Source organism: Balaenoptera physalus (genome assembly GCF_965194825.1).
Source record: "Balaenoptera physalus genome assembly, chromosome: 15".
Classification (NCBI taxonomy): Eukaryota; Metazoa; Chordata; class Mammalia; order Artiodactyla; family Balaenopteridae; genus Balaenoptera; species Balaenoptera physalus.
In genome coordinates, this window is record NC_138894.1 from 12511684 (window position 1) to 12530640 (window position 18957).

At 40.3% G+C, this 18957-nt stretch overlaps 2 protein-coding genes across 8 annotated transcripts in view; both read right to left on the reverse strand.

The window, feature by feature from the left end:
- The window catches only part of NPHP1 (nephrocystin 1), a 102554-nt gene extending 91857 nt beyond the window's left edge, over positions 1 to 10697 (reverse strand). For 6 of the 7 annotated variants that reach the window (XM_082426784.1, XM_082426783.1, XM_082426781.1 and 3 more), the window contains exons 1-2: positions 7022 to 10697; positions 4032 to 4105 (exon numbers count right to left, since the gene is read on the reverse strand). In XM_082426784.1, coding sequence (XP_082282910.1) covers positions 4032 to 4105; positions 7022 to 7090 — 143 coding nt within the window. In that variant the 5' untranslated portion in view covers positions 7091 to 10697. The remainder of the gene's footprint in view (positions 1 to 4031; positions 4106 to 7021) is intronic. The other variant, XM_082426780.1, reaches the window with a different exon arrangement.
- A 125-nt stretch (positions 10698 to 10822) lies between these two features.
- Positions 10823 to 11895, reverse strand: MTLN (mitoregulin). Its single transcript, XM_082426942.1, has 2 exons — positions 11535 to 11895; positions 10823 to 10917 (listed from the first exon to the last, which is right to left on the reverse strand). The coding sequence occupies exon 1, from the start codon at positions 11840 to 11842 to the stop codon at positions 11672 to 11674; it is 171 nt and encodes a 56-aa protein (XP_082283068.1). The 5' UTR covers positions 11843 to 11895; the 3' UTR covers positions 10823 to 10917; positions 11535 to 11671.
- Between the last annotated feature and the right edge of the window lie 7062 nt (positions 11896 to 18957).

Genomic DNA, 18957 nt, shown 5'->3' on the forward strand with positions numbered 1-18957 from the left:
CATCTTAAAATTTTATTTTGCTTTTAAACACTCTGAATGCCTGACTTAAGTAAAATTTTTTCAAATGTTCTAATGAATCATTTAAACTAGTAGCACAAATCTCACATCCATTTGAATGTTATAAATTCTTTAAATACCCAAAATATAGATTATTTTAATGATGTCCTAAACTTAATACAAAAGTAATAATAGTCTGATTTGATTTAGTTCATCATGTCTATGTAATTTTAAACTCTAGTTAATTTTAAACTTTCCCAAGGATTAAAAAGAAAATTCAAAACAAAACAAAAAACAATCATCCATCATGAGAACAGTTTTCCCATCTCAAGAGAGCTAAGGTCACCATCCCAAGCAAGGCAGAATTGCTAATAGACAGAGTCTTCTGACAGGTCACAGGATCTGGGGCTACATAGGCCAAGGACTTACCATAATTTGGCCTAAGCCACTGATGTTCACTCTGAGCTGTTTTTGTAGTTGCTGTCACAACAGCAAGTCCATAACCTTCAGGCTTAGGTTGGTTGCTCTTAGATCCAAGTTATACCATGACATAATTCTTGCATTTGATTCAAATGGACCAAAGGCTGCGACTCCACTGAGATTGTAGTGAAGTTCCTTCTCTTGCTTAACTAAATTCTGCATTTCTTGGACAAGTAAGTTTCTAGAAACATACAGTCCACCAAAACTGAATCAAAAAGAACTAGATAATTTGAACAGACCAATCACTAGAAGTGAAATAGAATTTATAATTTTAAAAAGTCCCTGCAAACAAAAGTCCAGGACCAAATGGCTTCACTGGGGAGCTCTACCAAGCATACAAAAAAAGAACCATACTGATCCTTCTCAAACTCTTCCAAAAGATTGAAAAGGAGGGAACACTCCCAAAGTCATTCTATGAAACCACCATCACCCTGATACCAAAATGAGACAAAGACAACACCAAAAAAGAAAATTACTGGCCAATATCTTTGATGAATATAGATACAAAAATTCTTAACAAAATATTAGCACACCGAATCCAACAACACATAAAGAAGATCATACACCACGATCAAGTTGTCAGGGTCACACAGATGGTTCAACATATGCAAATCAATGTGATACACCACAACAACAAAAGAAAAGACAAAAACCACATGATCATCTCAATCAATGCAGAAAAAGCATTTGATAAAATTCAACATTCATTCATGATAAAAACTCTTACCAAGGAACTTCCCTGGCGGTGCAGTGGTTAAGAATCTGCCTGCCAATGCAGAGGACATGGGTTCGATCCCTGGTCTAGGAAGATCCCACATGCCGTGGAGCAACTAAGCCGTTGCGCCACAACTACTGAGCCTGCGCTCTAGAGCCCGTGAGCCACAACTACTGAGCCCACATGCCACAAGTACTGAAGCCCATGTGCCTAGAGCCCAAGCTCTGCAACAAGAGAAGCCACCGTGATGAGAAGCCTGCGCATCGCAACAAAGAGTAGCCCCCACTCGCCACAATTACAGAAAGCCCAAGCGCACCAACGAAGACCCAACAACGAAGACCCAATGCAGCCAAAAATAAATAAATAAAATTTTTTTTTTAAAAAATCACATCAAAAAAATAATAAAATACTTAGGAATAAACCTGAGTAAGGAGGTGAAAGACTTATGCTGAGAACTATAAAACACTGATAAAGGAAACTGAAGATGATTCAAAGAAATAGAAAGAATTAATATTATTAATTGGACTGGAAGAATCAATATTGGATTAATTGGATTGGAAGAATATTATTAAAATGACCATACTACCCAAAGCAATCTACAGATTAAATGCAATTCCTATCAAATTACCCATGACGTTGTTCACAGAACTAGAACAAGTAATCCTAAAATGTATATGGAACCATAAAAGACCCAGAATTGCCAAAGCAATCCTGAGGAAAAAGAACAAAGCAGGAAGCTTAACCCTCCCAGACTTCAGACAACACTACAAAGCTACAGTAATCAAAACAGCATGGTACTGGCACAAAAACAGACATATGGGTCAATGGAACAGAATAGAGAGTCCAGAAATAAACCCACACACCTACGGTCAATTAATCTTCAACAAAGGAGGCAAGAATATACAATGGAGAAAAGACAGTCTCTTCAGCAAGTGGTATTGGGAAAGCTGGACAGCTGCATGTAAATCAATGAAGTTAGAACATACACTCACAATGTACACAAAAATAAACTCAAAATGGCTTAAAGACTTAAATATAAGACATAGAACCACAAAACTCCTGGAAGAGAACATAGGCAAAACATTCTCTGACATAAATTGTAGCAATGTTTTCTTAGGTCAATCTCCCAAGGCAATAGAAATAAAAGCAAAAATAAACAAATGGGACCTAATCAAACTTACAAGCTTTTCCACAGAAAAGGAAACCATAAACAAAATGAAAAGACAACCTATGGACTGGGAGAAAATATTTGCAAATGATGCAACCAACAAGGGCTTAATTTCCAAAATACACATACAGCTCATACAACTCAGTAACAAAAAAACAAACAACCCAATCAAAAACTGGGCAGAAGACCTAAATAGACATTTTTCCAAAGAAGATATACAGATGGCCAAGAGGCACATGAACAGATGTTCAAAATCACTAATTATTAGAGAAATGCAAATCAAAACTACAATGAGGTACCACCTCACACTGGTCAGAATGGCCATTATTAAAAAGTCTACAAAAAAACAAATGCTGGAGAGGGTATGGAGAAAAGGGAACCCTCTTACACTGTTGGTGGGAATGTAAATTGGTGCAGCCACTATGGAAAACAGTATGGACGTTCCTCAGAAAAATAAAAATAAAGCTGCCCTATGATCCAGTAATCCCACTCCTGGGCAGATATCCAGACAAAACTCTAATTCGAAAAGATACGATGTGCATCCCTCTGTTCACAGCAGCACTATTTACAATAGCCAAGACATGGAAGCAACCTAAATGTCCATCAACAGATAAATGGATACAGAAGATGTTATATATATATATATGTATACACACACACATGCACACACACACACAGTGGAACACTACTCAGCCACAAAAAAGAATGAAATACTGCCATTTGCAGCAACATGGATGAACCTAGAGATTATCATATTAAGTAAGTCAGAAAGAGAAAGACACATACCATATGATAACACTTATATGTGGAATCTAAAATATGACACAAATGAACTTATCAATGAAACAGAAACTGACTCACAGACATACAGAACAGACTTGTGGTTGCCAAGGGAGGGGTGGGGGTGTGGGGAAGGGAAGGACTGGGAGTTTAGGATTAGCAGATGTAAACTATTATATATAGAATGGATAAACAACAAGGTCCTACTGCATAGCACAGAGAACTATATTCAATATCCTGTGATAAACCATAATGGAAAGAATATGAAAAAGAACATATATATATATACACACATATACATATACATGTATAACTGAACCACTTTGCTGTACACCAGAAACTAACACAACATTGTAAGTCAACTATACTTGAATTTAATTAATTAATTAAATATATCTATAAATTCTGCACTTATCTCAAAACATTTTTATTGCCGTCCCACTTTAATGTCTTATAGCTAAGTAATGTTAGACATATTAACTAACCACTGTGAACCTTAATTTTCTCATCTATATTAATGAGTATCTCACAATGTTATTGTAAAAATTAATTAAGAAAAAGTTTTTAGAGCATGGACCACACTGCTTGGTACATACAGAGTACAAAATAAATGTAAGCTGCCCCTTTTTAACATTTGTAATTCTCTATTTAATCTTATCATTCCAACATTTAGACTAGGCAGACATAGATAATTGTAAGAAATATTGTAAAATACAGTTTGGAAAACTTCATTCATTGTTACCTCAATATTATTTCCCATTATTATTTTGTCTTTTTAGAAATGTTATTAATTAAAAAAAGAAATAATGCCTCAATTTCTATGCTGTAAATACTGCTCACTGAAATGTAAGTACAGTCCCTACAAAGCTAACATAATTTCGTATGCTTTACCTTTGGTAAATATCTCGCCTTTTACTGGTTTCTAGAGCACCTTTCAATCGACTCTCAGAAAGCAAATCATCAACCTACAATAAATGGAGACTGTTTAAAATATCATATTGTTAAATACCATATAACCTTAGGAAATAAAATTTTAATTCTTTTTTCCCAATATTTTATAATGAATACTTTTAAATATACAATAAAGTTGAAAGAACTTTATAGTGAACATCCAAATACCCATCACCTAGATGCTACCATTAACATTTTACTATACTTTTATGACCCATCTATTCATCAATTCATCTTATTTTTTATGTATTTCAAAGTAAGCTACAATCATCAATATATTTCCCCTTAATACACCATGGGTATCACTAACTACAGTTCAATATTTGGTGTAAAATTTACATACAAATGAAATGCACAAATCTTAAGTATACATTCACTGAGTTTTGGCAAATGCATACACCCATGTAATCCAAACCCTTATCAACGTACAGAAAATTACCATTACTCCAGAAAGTAAGTACTCGTTTGTGTAGTCATTTCACAAGAATGTTTTTGAGATACTTCCATACTGTTGTGTGTATCATTAGTTTATTCCTTCTTATTGCTGAGTAGTATTCATTATATGAATAAACCACAAATTTTTTAATCCTCATTCTTATATCTTATATTGTGACTTAGTAATTTCCAAAGACTACGTGTAACTTTGCCAACACACCCACAAAGAGGCACATACATCTTTTGCATTCTATAGATGTGGAGAAGATAAAGTGGATGAAAAAAGAGAAATAAAAATTCTCTACTCTTGCCATTTTGCATCTGTCTGTTATTTACAAAATTCACACACATGGTGACAGAGTCGGTCATCACAGGCATGACCCAGATGGGCTATTGATCACTTGTCCCATGGATACCTAGTTGGAAATCTGTTCCATTTTTTGCTTCAGGTGTCTTCCGTGGGGCCAGGGAAGAATGAGCTCACACTACCTACAGAGTCCTTCACAGACATGCAGGGTATCAAAAGGCTCCGGAGCCAATTTGTCTCCAACTTGAATAATCCTGGCAATAGTTTGCTTTGTTACATCTTTGTAATAATAATAATTTTTTTAGTTTACTTCTACAACATTTCCTGGTTCTCTCAATGTCCCACTAAATTTAAAATTAAATACAAAACCATATTAAGCATCTGGCCGAAGCTTAGCTTAAGTCAATGTCTCATCAAGTTTTATTTTTATTTCTACCAGAAGAGTATTCTGTTTTGTTGTACCACTATAATTCCAATAGAGTCCATTAAGAAACATTTATCCATCCCATCTTTTGTACTTTTTAAGTGAAAGTCCAAAAGTGGATAAAATATGAGCATTCAGTACATCTCTTACCTGCTAAAGTTTATAAAATAATTCTATTTAGTGGAAACAATATTTGGTAATAGATCAAATGAAAAATAAAAAGTAAAATTAGCAAAATGAAATAGGAATTTCAGAAAATAAATTAACAACCCATTAATTACTACTTACTTTTTTCTTAAAAAAATTTTTTTTCTTGGCCATGCCACGCGGCCTGTGGGATCCTAGTTCCCCGACCAGGGATTGAACCAGGACCCTCAGCAGTGAAAGTGTGGCGTCCCAACCACTGGACCACCAAGGAATTCCCTTTCTTAATTTTTTTTTTTAAAAGATTTTTTTTAACTGTGGTCCATTTTTAAAGTCTTTATTGAATTTGTTACAATATTGCTTCTGTTTTATGTTCTGTTTTTTTGGCCCCCAAGCATGTGCGGTCTTAGCTCCCCGACCAGGGGTTGAACCCACACCCCCTGCACCGGAAGGCAAAGTCTTAACCAATGGACCGCCAGGGAAGTCTCCCCGCCCCAACCCAAAATTATGAAAATATCAAACAGTATGAAGCGAAACATAATAGTCATTAGCATTCTGCCACATAGAGTTACCATGCTGGCATGTTTCCTTCCATCTTTTTTTCTATGTATATTACATATAAAATTTTTAAATTGAAATACTGTATATTCAATTTTATATTCTTTTTATAACTTGACATTTTATCACAAATATTTTCCCTAACATGTTAAAATGTCCTTAAAATTTTAATCTCAGTATTATATCCCAACATAAGTTATTTATCCATTCCCCTACTACTGATCATTTAAGTTGCATCCAGCCTTTTGTATTATAATACTATGATGAATACCTCCATACCTCAACCTGTGTCTCAATTTTTTATTATTATGTACGGTAAATTCCTGGAAATGTAATTCCCAGCTTAGGAGCATGAATACTTGCTACATCTTGTCAAACCGCTTTCCAGAAATGCTGTGCCTTATACCCTGCAGCAGTGTAAGTGCCTGTTTCATCACAGCCTCCCCAATACCGGGTATTGTGATATTTTAAGTGTTTGTGATCTCTTACTTCCTTTGCAATTACTTGATTATCTTTTAAGTTAACTTTTCTCATATTTGTGTGTTACTAGTATTTCTCCTTTAGTTCAAGTCCTTTGCTCATTTGTCAGGTCTTATTTTTCTTATATATTAGGACTATTCCTTGACACCTATTTCGCTTGGATTCATGTGAAGCAACAACACTCAATAGCTCCACTGGATGAGGGATAAAGGAAAGGGGGCATGGAGAGTGGAGGAGAGTGATGTTGGGCGCAGAGGTGGTTGGAATAATTATTGTTAAAAGTTTAGATGTGGAGGTGAGATGGGTTAAGGGAGTTGTTAGGTTGGAGATGGAGACGTTAGGGTGAGGTGCGGGGGAGGGCAGCACTTAGTCGATGGTCCCGATTTTCTAGCCTCCCCGGGGTTGGGTTGGGAGTGTGAAAGATTAGAATCAGTTTGGTGCTGGGATCAGTTTGATGCTGGGGGTGGGGCAGGTTACAACTTGGAAAGGGAAGTGGGTTGGGTAGGCTCCCAGGGTTAGGGTGCGCCCCACAGCTCGCCCGCCGCCACAGCCCAGGTCCCCCACTGGACAGCCAGATGATACCTGCTGCTTCAGCTCCTGATTGCGACGCTGCAGGGACTGGAGGGGATCGCGCTGTCGCCTCGCCAGCATCTCCTTCGCCTCGGCGCGGAGCTCACGCCGGTCGCCAGGGAAACCAAGACGGCGGCACCGGAAGGTGACGCCATCACCGCGCGCCCGCCTCCCAGCCCGACTGGCTGGTGCGGGAAGAGTGTGGGGATGATTCTCCCTCGAGGAAGCCGCTCCGCCAGCCCGCAGGTCCTGAGCTCACTGCCCAGCTACTCACCCTTTTCTCGCCAGTCCCAAAGGATTGGGGTGGAGATGAGGGAGAATGCCCCGCGGCGTCCGAAACTACAAGTCCCATAATACTCAGTACTACCACGACGTTCCTCCTGGGGCACTTGGTGTTTTGGCACTTGTTTTCTGACACCAGTTTTTCTAAACTAGTCTTAAGATACAATTTAAGCATCTCAATGTCTTAAATTTACTGCAAGGATAGCTTTCTTATATGGCCTTAATGGGATACGTGGTTCTGGCGCATACTCTCACTTCAAAAAGGCAGTTCTTAATTCTTTGCCGCTTGGGATACTGCTGAAGTATCACTTCATTGTACTTTTGCACATTGTCCATCCTGAGTTCTGGGAGGTTGGTGACTCTGTTCCACAGCAATTTCGTGAGCACCTAATTATGAGCTCCACTCTACATCTCTCAGGGAGGTTGTAATAACATTTCCCCAAGTGGGACTCAGTCCTATAAATCCAATTCCCAAACTCTTCCCACTACACCGAATAAGAATGACGACCTGAGCTCACTTTTCAAGAGATGAACCACACTGATGTGTTCTTCAGTACAACACACAAGGTAATTCCACAGGCCCAACTGCCATGCTATTTGCGATACTTTTTTCTTCAATAGAGAGAAGTGACAAGCGCCCATCGCACTGAATTTTCATGCTGAACACACCCCCATGTAACATAACCCAGATTTGGATACAGAATGTGACCAGCACCCTAGTAGTCTTCCCCTCCTCTAGTCCCTGCCCACCTCCACCCCCTACACCAAAAGTAAACAGTATCCCAATCTCTAACTGTAAAAATCTGTCTTGCCTGTTTTTGAACTGAATAATGGAATCACGCCGTGTACTGGCATCTTGTCAGGCTTCTTTCATTCAACCTGTTTGTGCAATGAATCTATATCATCGTGTGGGTTGTAGTTTGTTCATTCTCATTGCTCTCTGACGTTTCATTGTATGACATACTCTAATATACTCATCCATTCTACTCTTTTTTGTATCTCATGTCTTTACTTTGAATTAATTTCTCCATCATGGCTCATGATACTTAAAAGTTCACTTAAACAGCCATAGTTTTTTCATTGAAAATCTAACAACAAATGAGGAAGTAGTAAGTGCTATGAAGTATTTTTAGACGGATTAATAAATCGGTACTTCTAAGTGATCTTGTTAGAGGTAAGCAAAAAGAAAAAAACTGCACTAAAGACAACCTGTCATTTATGAAATCCTTATTTATTTTACATGTCTATAAAAATTTAAAAAAAAAATCTACCTGCTTTATAGGGATTTCCATATTTTAAATGTAAAAGTTACAGGGTCATGAAGATGGTACAATTCTATGTTGGTAAAAATAAACAAAATAAACCCCCTACACGTGTATGTATGTATGAGGAAGGGTGCAAAAAAGGTTTATTACTCTTGTTCATCTCGGGTGGAAAGATGCTTTGATTTTATACATTTTTGTACACTATTCAGTGTGAGAAGCATTTATTCCTTATGATTCCTGCATCAGTATCATCAATATCACCTGGGTGACTGTTAGAAATGCATATTCTCAGGCCTCACCATAGACCTACAGGATCAGAATCTAAACTTTAACAATACCCCAGTGTTTCATGTGCACATTCAAGTTTGAGAAATACCACTTAGGTATTCACGACGCTGTAAGGAACGAGATTACTCAGCTAGCTGCCTTCTTTTTCATTAACTTACATTTCTTTTGACTTGTAATGCTCAGTATAGTCACTTTAGCACTAGTCACTGCTTCTGTCCTCATCCCTTGATGCCATTACGAAAATCAGAGTAACCTACAAGACCGTTTGAAGTGAGGTAGCCGAAACCAAAGCAAACCATGGCCATTGTTTCTCCCGAGAACAAGCTATTTCATAAAACTCGTTATGATTTTCTTCCATCAGTGTGTTACAATGTGTATCAACTTTGTACCGCTGTCTCACAGGAGATACTGAAAAAGAATTTAACAGCTTCGTAGAGACTCATAGTGTAGAACTAGTGGTTAACACGGAAAATGCAACATCTCCATGTAAGGCAATAGTTTCAGCGAAAAAACCAAACACATTTAAGTAGGGCAAGGGGTAGACAGCTAGAGGAGAAACAGTGAGAGGCAATGTCATCTGGGGGAACTGTCCACCACAGGGCTGGGGACACATGGGCACAGTGTAAAGAGGCAGTAGGGAGAAAATGAGGGGCAGACTGAGTGATGTAGGGTGGCTGAAAACTGCATAAGGACTAGACAGGCCTCGGGGGTGAACAGCACAGGCCCAGAGGGGCAGGATGACAGAACACTGGGGTAAGACAGGAGAGGGAGACGAGTGTGTCCGGGTGCTGCACGTAAGTAATGGGAAAGGAGTCACACTGGAAAGACCAGGTCCACCAGGGACGTGGCACAAGAACAGGCCCATACAGGCAGAACTGGTCATCACCTAGACGCTTAACCAGGCACATACCAACAGCCTGCAGGCACCATGGATGTGCCATAAGAAAACTACCTTGTCTCAAAGAGCCTCAACTCTTTGACCCTCAGTGATGAATGGTGACTCAGATACTTCAGCCACCTGCAGCCCAGATGCAATGCAGCTCTAAGAACCAACATTTCAGTCCTTAAGTACTGCATTCACAGAATGAAAATAAAGTTGGAAGTAATAAAGCATAATGGCCCTACTAAAATGGAAAAAAAAAAAAAAGCTTTCTGTGGAAACAACTTTCCTGAATATTCTTGTGTTAATACAGAGCTGATCCTAAATTTACTGAGAAACAAAATTAATCTTTATAAGAATGAGCAAGGGCAGTGTTCTAGAAAAAAACCTCTTGAAAATCAAAAATAACCTGGGACTTGGTCACTCACTCTCGAATTTCAGACACAGTTATCCCTCTGTATCATCGGACGATATCATCCTGGAACCCCAGAGGCTGCCACGGATACCAAAATCCAAGGATGCTCAAGTGCCATAGTTGGCCCTTCCTATCCATGTTTCCGCGTGCGCAGACTCAACCAGCCATGGATAGTAAGTGGACAGTGGTCCACTTACATACAGATTTATTGAAAAAAATCTACATGTAAGTGAACCTGTGCAATTCAAACCCATGTTGTTCAAGGGTCAACTGTAGTTGGGATTTATCACTAAGCTCTATTCAGTGAGGTTTCTCCTTCACATGTATACTCCATAATGACACAAAGGAAGTTTTTGTCAATAAAAACTTATACTTTGTGCTTGGAGTATGTTGTCAGCCTCAGATGTGTAAAGGTCTTACATACATTACCCTTACCTCAGTTATTTTTACATAGCCTTTTGCTTTCCAGAATAGGTCCAGCAAAACTGCTAACCAAAGGGAATCATAAGGGTTCCTAGACCAACGTTGCTTTGCAGTTGTACAAAGGAACTAGCACAGATTCTTTAGAAAACAAGATATCTGACCAAAAACAGTAATTATAAGTTTTGAGTATCCAAATCTCTTAAGGCAGTAAGCTGCATGGGAGGCAAGATACTCCTTTTCCGTTTAATAAAAGGTTCAAATATGTTTAATTTTTTTTATTTTAAAAATAAAATTGATTCATAAAGTGCAAGGAAAAACTATTTCTCTCCAGTTCTCTATATCCATCTTCAACAAGCTGTTGGAAACAGAAAAGAGAAACAAAAATTAGAAATGCATAATGGTTAACTTCAAATTATTCTATTGTTTAGTTAAACCATGAACAACAAGATCTGGTGTTACAGATAAGAAAACTGAGACCCTGTAAATTTGCAGAGCTCTGATGAAAAAGCCAGGACTAGACTCAAGGCTCCTGACTTTCAAGCCATTGCCAGCCTGCCAAGGACCTAAGAATTTAGACTGGAGATGACAAAACATGAATGCAAAGATGTACTATGGTGCTACCAAGGATATTTTTAAAAATAAATTGATGTGGGAGGGGGGAAGGGTGTGGTAGGAACACCTCCACGCTCCTTTTTTTCATTTTCTATTCTTTCCAGTATTTTCCATTTTGAAGTTGAATGTTGCCAAGGTGCAACGACTTTGCACGTGGTTAAGACAGTCCCGTTAAACACACGCAGTGAACTGAACTACGACACCAAAATGTGAGTTATTAGGGAAAACAAAACTTCCTTCTCTTTCTGGTGCCTAGGGGGACAAGTCACCTCCTGTGGGCTCTCCAAAGACCCTCCTGTCCCAAGATATCCGACCGTCCCCGAAATCTCCCCTTAGAGCGGCGCTGTAAGTACTGCTCACCGACTCCGGCAAGAGCCCGGCACTGCGGGCGGAGAGAGTGAGGCGAGCCTGGCTTCGGCTGGAGCCCCGCGCCGGAGAGGCGAGGTGGCCTCAAGGTGGCCGCGCGGTGGCCGGCGGGGACCGACAGCTCGGGGATCTCAGGCCAGGTCCAGCTTCTTCTGCGTCGCCGCCAGCTTGTCTTGCAGCCTCTTCTTTCTCCAGTCCAGGTAGCGCCGCCGCAGCCGGTGTGCCTGCCAGCCCACGAGCACTCCGGAGGCGAAAGCCACCAGCACGGACAGCTGCAACGTCCTTTCGGACACGTTCGCCATCGCGGCTCCCTGGCTTGCAGCGCGGCCTACGGCGCGGCGGCCGGGTCAAAAGGCGCAGCGCGTTTCGGGGCGGGGCGCGGGCCGTGCGTGCCCGGTGCGTCCTGCCGCGCAGCTCTTGCAATTTACTGATTCGTCGATCTCGCCTGCTGCTGATGACTTGCCCCGCCCTTGGATGGTCCCACAGTTCCCTCCTCTGAACCCCTGCCATACTTATTGTTTGGCATTCATCAGATGTTGCCGTGATTTATTATTATTAGCTAACTACGGTGGTGCGTCCTTCCAACCTCATGGTCAGCTCAACCTCTTTGTATTTTCTCTCGGCAGTAGAATGCAAGCCAAATATGTGACTTTAAATTTTCTGGGAACCCATTAAAAAAAATGCAAACAGTTGAAATTATTGTTAATAACGTATTTTACTTAGCTTAATATATATAAAGGATGTTATCTTTTCAACATGTAATCAGAAAAGCTATTAATGAGATCTTTTATTCTTTTTTTATACTAAGACTGAAATCTGGTGTAGATGTTATAATTAACAGCACATCTCAATTTGAACACTAAATTTTCGGTGGAGATACTTGATCAGTTTCTAGAATTCACAAAAGTTAGTTGAAAAATTAGATTCATATACCCACGTTGTTTCAAACACATGTAAAAACTTCTCCAATATCTGAGTTGAATATCTTTTTTAAAATAAATTTATTTATTTATTTATTTATTTTTGGCTGCTTTGAGTCTTCGTTGCTGCGCGCGGGCTTTCTCAAGTGAGCAGGGGCTACTCTTTGTTGCGGTGTGCAGGCTTCTTATTTCAGTGGCTTCTCTTGTTGGGGAGCACGGGCTCTAGGCACGCGGGCTTCAGTAGTTGTGGCATGCGGGCTCTAGAGCGCAGGTTCAGTAGTTGTGGCGCACGGGCTTAGTTGCTCTGCAGCATGTGGGATCTTCCCAGACCAGGGATCGAACCTGTGTCCCCTGCATTGGCAGGCGGATTCATAACCACTGTGTCACCAGGGAAGTCCGAGTATTGGTTTTTAAACTAAATTTTATGAAGTTTTTAAAACTTCAGAAATCAGTTCTTCAGTCACACTAGTCACATAAGGGGCTAGTGGCTACCATGTTGGACAGCAAGGTCTAGAGAGCCATTCTATTCCACAACTAACACTGGGTCAGAGTTGTGGGGATAGAGGGAAAACAAATTCTAATGATGAAATTCATTCTGGTGGACAGACCCTAAGGTAACCTCCAACAATTTCTACTCCTGAAGTTCATGTCTTAAGTCCTTCCCCTAGAATATGGGCTGATCTGTGATTTGCTGGGAGGTCACTCCTGTGTTTACCTCATGTGATATAAAACTTCTTAACAGACTGAAGACTCCCGTTGTGGGCTTGATGAAGTAAGCAAACATGTTGGAGAAGCTTATATAGCAAAGAACTATGGGGTAGCCTCTAGGAACAGCAGCATGCCTCCAGCCAGCAGCCAGCAAGAAGCTAGAGCCCTCAGTCCTACAACCACAAGGAAATTAACTTTGCCTGTAACATGAATAGGCTTGGAAGCAGATTCTTCCCCAGTGCAGCCTCCAGATGAGATTACAGCTTGGCTGATGCTTTGATTGTAGCCTTGTGAGACTCTAACAGAGGACCCATGTGCCTGGACCCCTAACCCATGGAAAGCTGAGATTATAAATGTGTGTTGTGGTAATTTGTTACACAGCAATAGAAAACAGACACAGTCACGAAAGGGAGACCAGCACGTGGAGCCTGAACTCTTTTAGAGCACGGGCCTGACCTAGCCTCTCTATAGATATCAGCAAATGGACTTTCATACTTGAGATGAAACCTATCTTATTAGGGTGATGATAAAGACAGTATTGGGTCCAATGTGAATTCAAGTCTGCCATGCTTAATGATCATTTACTTAGCAAATATTTCTTGAATGTTGCAGTAGGTATTGGGAATGTAGAGGTGAATATGGCACAACAGCTGCCCTCAGACAGCTTAGTGCAGAGTGAAAGAGATGGAAAGAAATAATTATGACACACTCTGATGAACTGGAATATACAGTTAAGTATGTAGCTTAGCCTTTAAAAAAGAAAAAAACCCTCAGAAACCTTCTCCTTCTTTCATATTCCGTTCAATCTATTAGTCAATCCTGTAGGTTCTAGTGGAAGAAATCTTCACATATTGAGGTACAGGGAAGTCATTCTGGCTTATACGTGATGTGCCTTGAACTTTATGCTAACTAAAACAGCCTGTCTTATGGCCTGTCAAACATACATTATACACCTGCATTAACCATTAAAGAAATTGCCCACCATCTAGTACTACAAAGGGATAAGTAGCAACCCACTGCAGTTGCCCACCTAGAGTACCTCCTGAGGGAAATTCAGGGGAAAAAAAAAATGGATGGGTCATTCTGTGATTTGAATAGATGGTCCCTAGGTAGTTAAGATGCATACCTCAGAAAGAATTTCAATGACCCCAGATTTTTGCATCTTCTCTTACATAGAAAGGCACTAAAATCATTAAGTTGTGATATGTGTTCTTTGTGACTGGGAGTAATCTTTTACCAAGATGTATGCTTGACTACGTGTATTTCCTAGCCAAAAAAAATCTTTTATATATACTCCTCCCCTACCCCTTCAGAGCAGTCCCTCAGAGCTACTGAGAGGCTGTTCCCCAGGCTATAGTCCTCAGTTTGGCTCAAATAAAACTCTCTTCTATTCTTATTATAGATTGTTTATTGATTATTTGCATCAACATTTCTACTTTCAAAATATGACCAGAATTAAACTTCTTCTCACCTTACTGCTACCACTGCACCCAAGCTACCATCATCTCTTACCTGAGATACTGCAATAGCCCCTATCAGGTTTCTGTGCTTCCATATCTGTCCACGACATTCTATTCTCAATACAGCAGCCAGAGTGAGCCTTTGAAATCAGAAGGTGGACCATGCAATGCCTCTGCTCCAACTCTGCAGTGCCCAAAGCCCCTGCAAGGTCAGCTCTCCTCTACCTCTTACATCTCACTGGCCTGCTCACTGTTTCATTTGTTTTTCTGCTCATTGTTTTTTTTTTTTTTAAGATTTTTTTTTTCCAATGTGGACCGTTTTTAAAGTCTTTATTGAATTTGTTACAATATTGCTTCTGTTTTATGTTTTTGGTTTTTTGGCCGCGAGGATTTTGGGATCTTAGCTCCCCGAACAGAGATCGAATCCACACCCCCTGCGTTGGAAGGTGAAGTCTCAACCACTGGACTGCCAGGGAAGTCCCTGCTCATTGTTTCTTGAGCTCACAAGGTTCGGTGCTACCTAAGAACATTTGCATGTTCAGTTCCCCTGCCTGGCATACTCTTCCCCCAGATACCTGAATGACTAACTCCTTCACCTCCTTTTTTTTTTTTTTGGCCATGTTACTTGGCATGTGGGATCTTAGTTCCTTGACCAGGGATTAACCTGTGCCCCCTGCACTGGAAGTGCAGAATCTTAACCACTCCCTCACCTCCTCTAGGTTTTTGTCAACTGTCACCTTCTCAATGAGACCTACCTGACTATTTAAAAGTCATAAGCCCAACCAATCCCCACTCTCTGGCACTCCAGATCTCTGTTTTCCTGCTCTGTTCTCCTACTGCATAGTACTTACTGCCTTCCACTTGCTGTAGGATTTACTTATTACATAATTGTTTATCTCCAGCTCTCCCACTATAATGTAAACTACTTGAGGGCAGGGGTTTTTGTCTCAGTTGTATGCTGATGAATCCCAAGTACCTACAACAGGGGCTGGCACATAACAGACCCTCAATAAACATTTGGTGTTGATGACAGGCAGGGAGTGGTCAGAGGAGGCTTCTTTGTGGGTGGCTGAACTGAATCTTGAAAGATAAGTAGGATAATCAGAAGAAAAAACTAAATTTCCCTGAACCTTTGTTTTCTCAGTTGTAAAATGAGGAGCGTGGTATGGTTCAATAGCTACAAGGCATTTTTAAAAGCCAGTTTTGGCAGCCTGACCTTGTGTACTTGGGCCACTGGTGTTATTGCAAATTTGAACTTCACTTGGAATCCGTGCCTCACCCCTAAGTGGCTTTTGTGTTAAAAATAAGCCAGATGGGAATTCCCTGGGGGTCCAGTGGTTAGGACTCCACCCTTTTGCTGCGGAGGGCCCAGGTTCGATTCCTGGTCAGGGAACTAAGATCCCACAAGCCACGAGGCACAGCCAAAAATAAACCCAGATCATGTACATTGGAGCCTTAAATATGGGAAAACCTTAGACACATAGACCTGGCAGAGACCGTAGAAATGCCCTTGTTTTAGCAGAAGGGAACTCTGGCCAGACGGAAGAATGGAACTTCTGGAGAGGAGACAGCTGTGTAAGATTTAAATCCCTCTTAAAAAGCCAGCGTGTCCCTGGCTTGAAACTTTGTATTTTTCTCCTGGCTACGTTGTTTCAACGGGACATTTTAGTAGACTTGATAATGGTCAACCAACTTTGAGGTGATGATTACTGTGGATTTACAGGCTGAATAGTCAAGTGTAATGAGTTAACTGATTACAAGAGTGTCTTTTGAATAATACATTAACTGCCACTATTGAGTTTGCTGTTTGAAGTGCTTGCCAGGGGAAAAGATTCTACCATTTACAGTGTTAGACTTTTATTCGTTGTAAGTTCATTTAAAGTATATATGTATTGCAACTAGAGATTATCATACTAAGTGAAGTAAGTCAGAAAGAGGAAGACAAATACCATATGATATCACTTAGATGTGGAATCTAAAATATGGCACAAACGAACCTATCTACAAAACAGAAATAGGCTCACAGACATAGAGATCAGACTCGTGGTTGCCAAGGGGGAGGGAGAGGTGTGGAGGGGGAGAGGGAGAGGGATGGACTGGGAGTTTGGGGTTGGTAGATGCAAACCATTACATTTAGAACGGATAAACAACAAGGTCCTACTGTGTAGCACAGGGAACTATATCCAATCTCCTGGGATAAACCATAATGGAAAAGAATATTCACAAAAAAAGAATATTAAAAAAAGTATATATGTAAATGGAATTGGTTTCCTCTACAACTCCAGGGCCATAAGCAACGCAGCAGGCATTTTACACCCTAAAAGGTATAGCTTTGCCATGATTAAAATGGAACATTCAACTCAGTAGGTTCTTGAGTTCTGGCCCTGAAGAACTCTTGCTGGGCCAGTTGTCCCCAGGCCACAAGCCCACACCCTGAGTCTCGGAGTTTAACTGCCAGAGCCTTTGTTTCCCATTCTTGTCCCCTGAACTGTTGGGTGTGGGAAGAGAAATCCCTGCATGGTTGGGTGTCGTGCTGAACGAACTCACCTGCCCCCACCAGTAAGTACACACTCTAAGAGTCTGGGACTGAGGGGAGGTGGGCAAGCAATATCAACTAAATATACCTGGTTGTGTGATTTCTAAGTGTGAATCATTTCCTCCCAGTACAGAATCAAAAATGCAAGGGGTGCTACGGGGAAAGCTGATTCTTCTCTTTGGCAGAAACCATAAAGCACTTCTTCACGTCTGTCTCTCTGTTCTATAATTCTGGAGACATGCACAGTAGAGTGGTCTCCTATAATCCTTCAGAGAGAACAGAAAAATCCTTCTGAGTAAGACCCCAAACCAGTCTCCTCATAATTCCGAGGTAAGTGGTCACCTATAATTCACTAATTATCACCAGTATTTCCTGAGTGCATACTCTGTGCCAGATATTCAGTGCAACATAATCCATGCTGAGCCAGTCTCCAGGATCTACGGGCTAGGAGAAAAAAATGACAACAACCAAATCCTCACACAAATAAATACAGCATTACAAACACTAATCAGTGTGTAGATGGAAAAGTACCATGTACCATGTCTGAGGGAACCCAAAGGAGGGTAATCAAGGTTGGGAGGGTGGGAGTGGTCAAGGGAAGCCTCCTATGGACTTTACATTGAAAATCTGAAGGCAGACTTAGGAGTAGGAATAGCAGGGAAGGGCCTTCTCTTGGCTGAGGGAATATATCTGTGAACATTGTGAGGCTGCAAAAGGCTGACTTAGTGAGAACTTGAGTGGCAGGAGAGGAAGGGAGGTAGGAAATGTGGACAGGACTTTCAGGCCACTCTGATTTTTTTTTAATTTATATTTTTAATTTTATATTGGAGTAGAGTTGATTAACAATGTGCTAGTTTCAGGTGTACAGCAAAGTGATTCAGTTATACATATACATGTATCTATTCTTTTTCAAATTCTTTTCCCATTTAGGTTATTACAGAGTATTGAGCAGAGTTCCCAAAGTCCCAATCTGTCCCTTCCCCCAACCCCAGGCCACTCTGATTTTATTCACAGTGAAATAGGCAGGCTTTTTTTTTTTTTTTAAATAGCAGGGGAGCTGCATGATCCTGTTTACATATTATTAAAATTAACCTGATTTTAGTGATTTAACAGAAAGGAAACCAAACCTATCCTTTCATGTACATACACACACAAAAAAAGGTTTATGCTAATCTGGAAGATCCAGTTTAGCTGACTGTAGAAAGATGTTATGAGATCTCAGAAAGCTTTTTCCTTTTCTGCATTCCATGGAAGACATTCTAAGATATTCGACTTAGTCAAATTGTATAGAGTCCTTGCTATTTCAGAAAAGTTTGGTACCCATTGTACCCAATATCCAATTAAACCCAGAAATCCTTCTGACTGTCTTTCCATGGTTGATCTTGGATAATTTTGATTAGTTTGTAATCGCTTCTTAGATACTCTCCTTCCTTCAGCCAATATGTCTTGGCCAGGTCAGTGAGCAGATGTTTACAGTAAGTCTTAGAATCATCCAGATCAGAGGAACCTAAGAAGAGGACATTTCCATATGGGATCGAAGGGATCGCCTATGAGAATAGCATATCCTTAGAGTTTTGGTTTAAGACTTGGGAGAACTATGATGAGGTCTCAATGAATTCCTGGGTCAAGTAATATTGACCATCTTTCTTAACTGGGACACTAAAGAAAGTCAAGTATAAAACTATTGCAGTGAGGAGAAGATAGTGTTTAGGTTAGGCACTGCAAGGAAGTGAGGTATAACTATTTTGCTCATTCCTCACAGATCTCAAATCTGTATTCTCAGCCATTAGGTA

Bases quoted from the DNA above. Each gene is read 5' to 3' on its own strand.
- MTLN (XM_082426942.1), bottom strand. From the start codon at position 11,842: ATGGCGAACGTGTCCGAAAGGACGTTGCAGCTGTCCGTGCTGGTGGCT.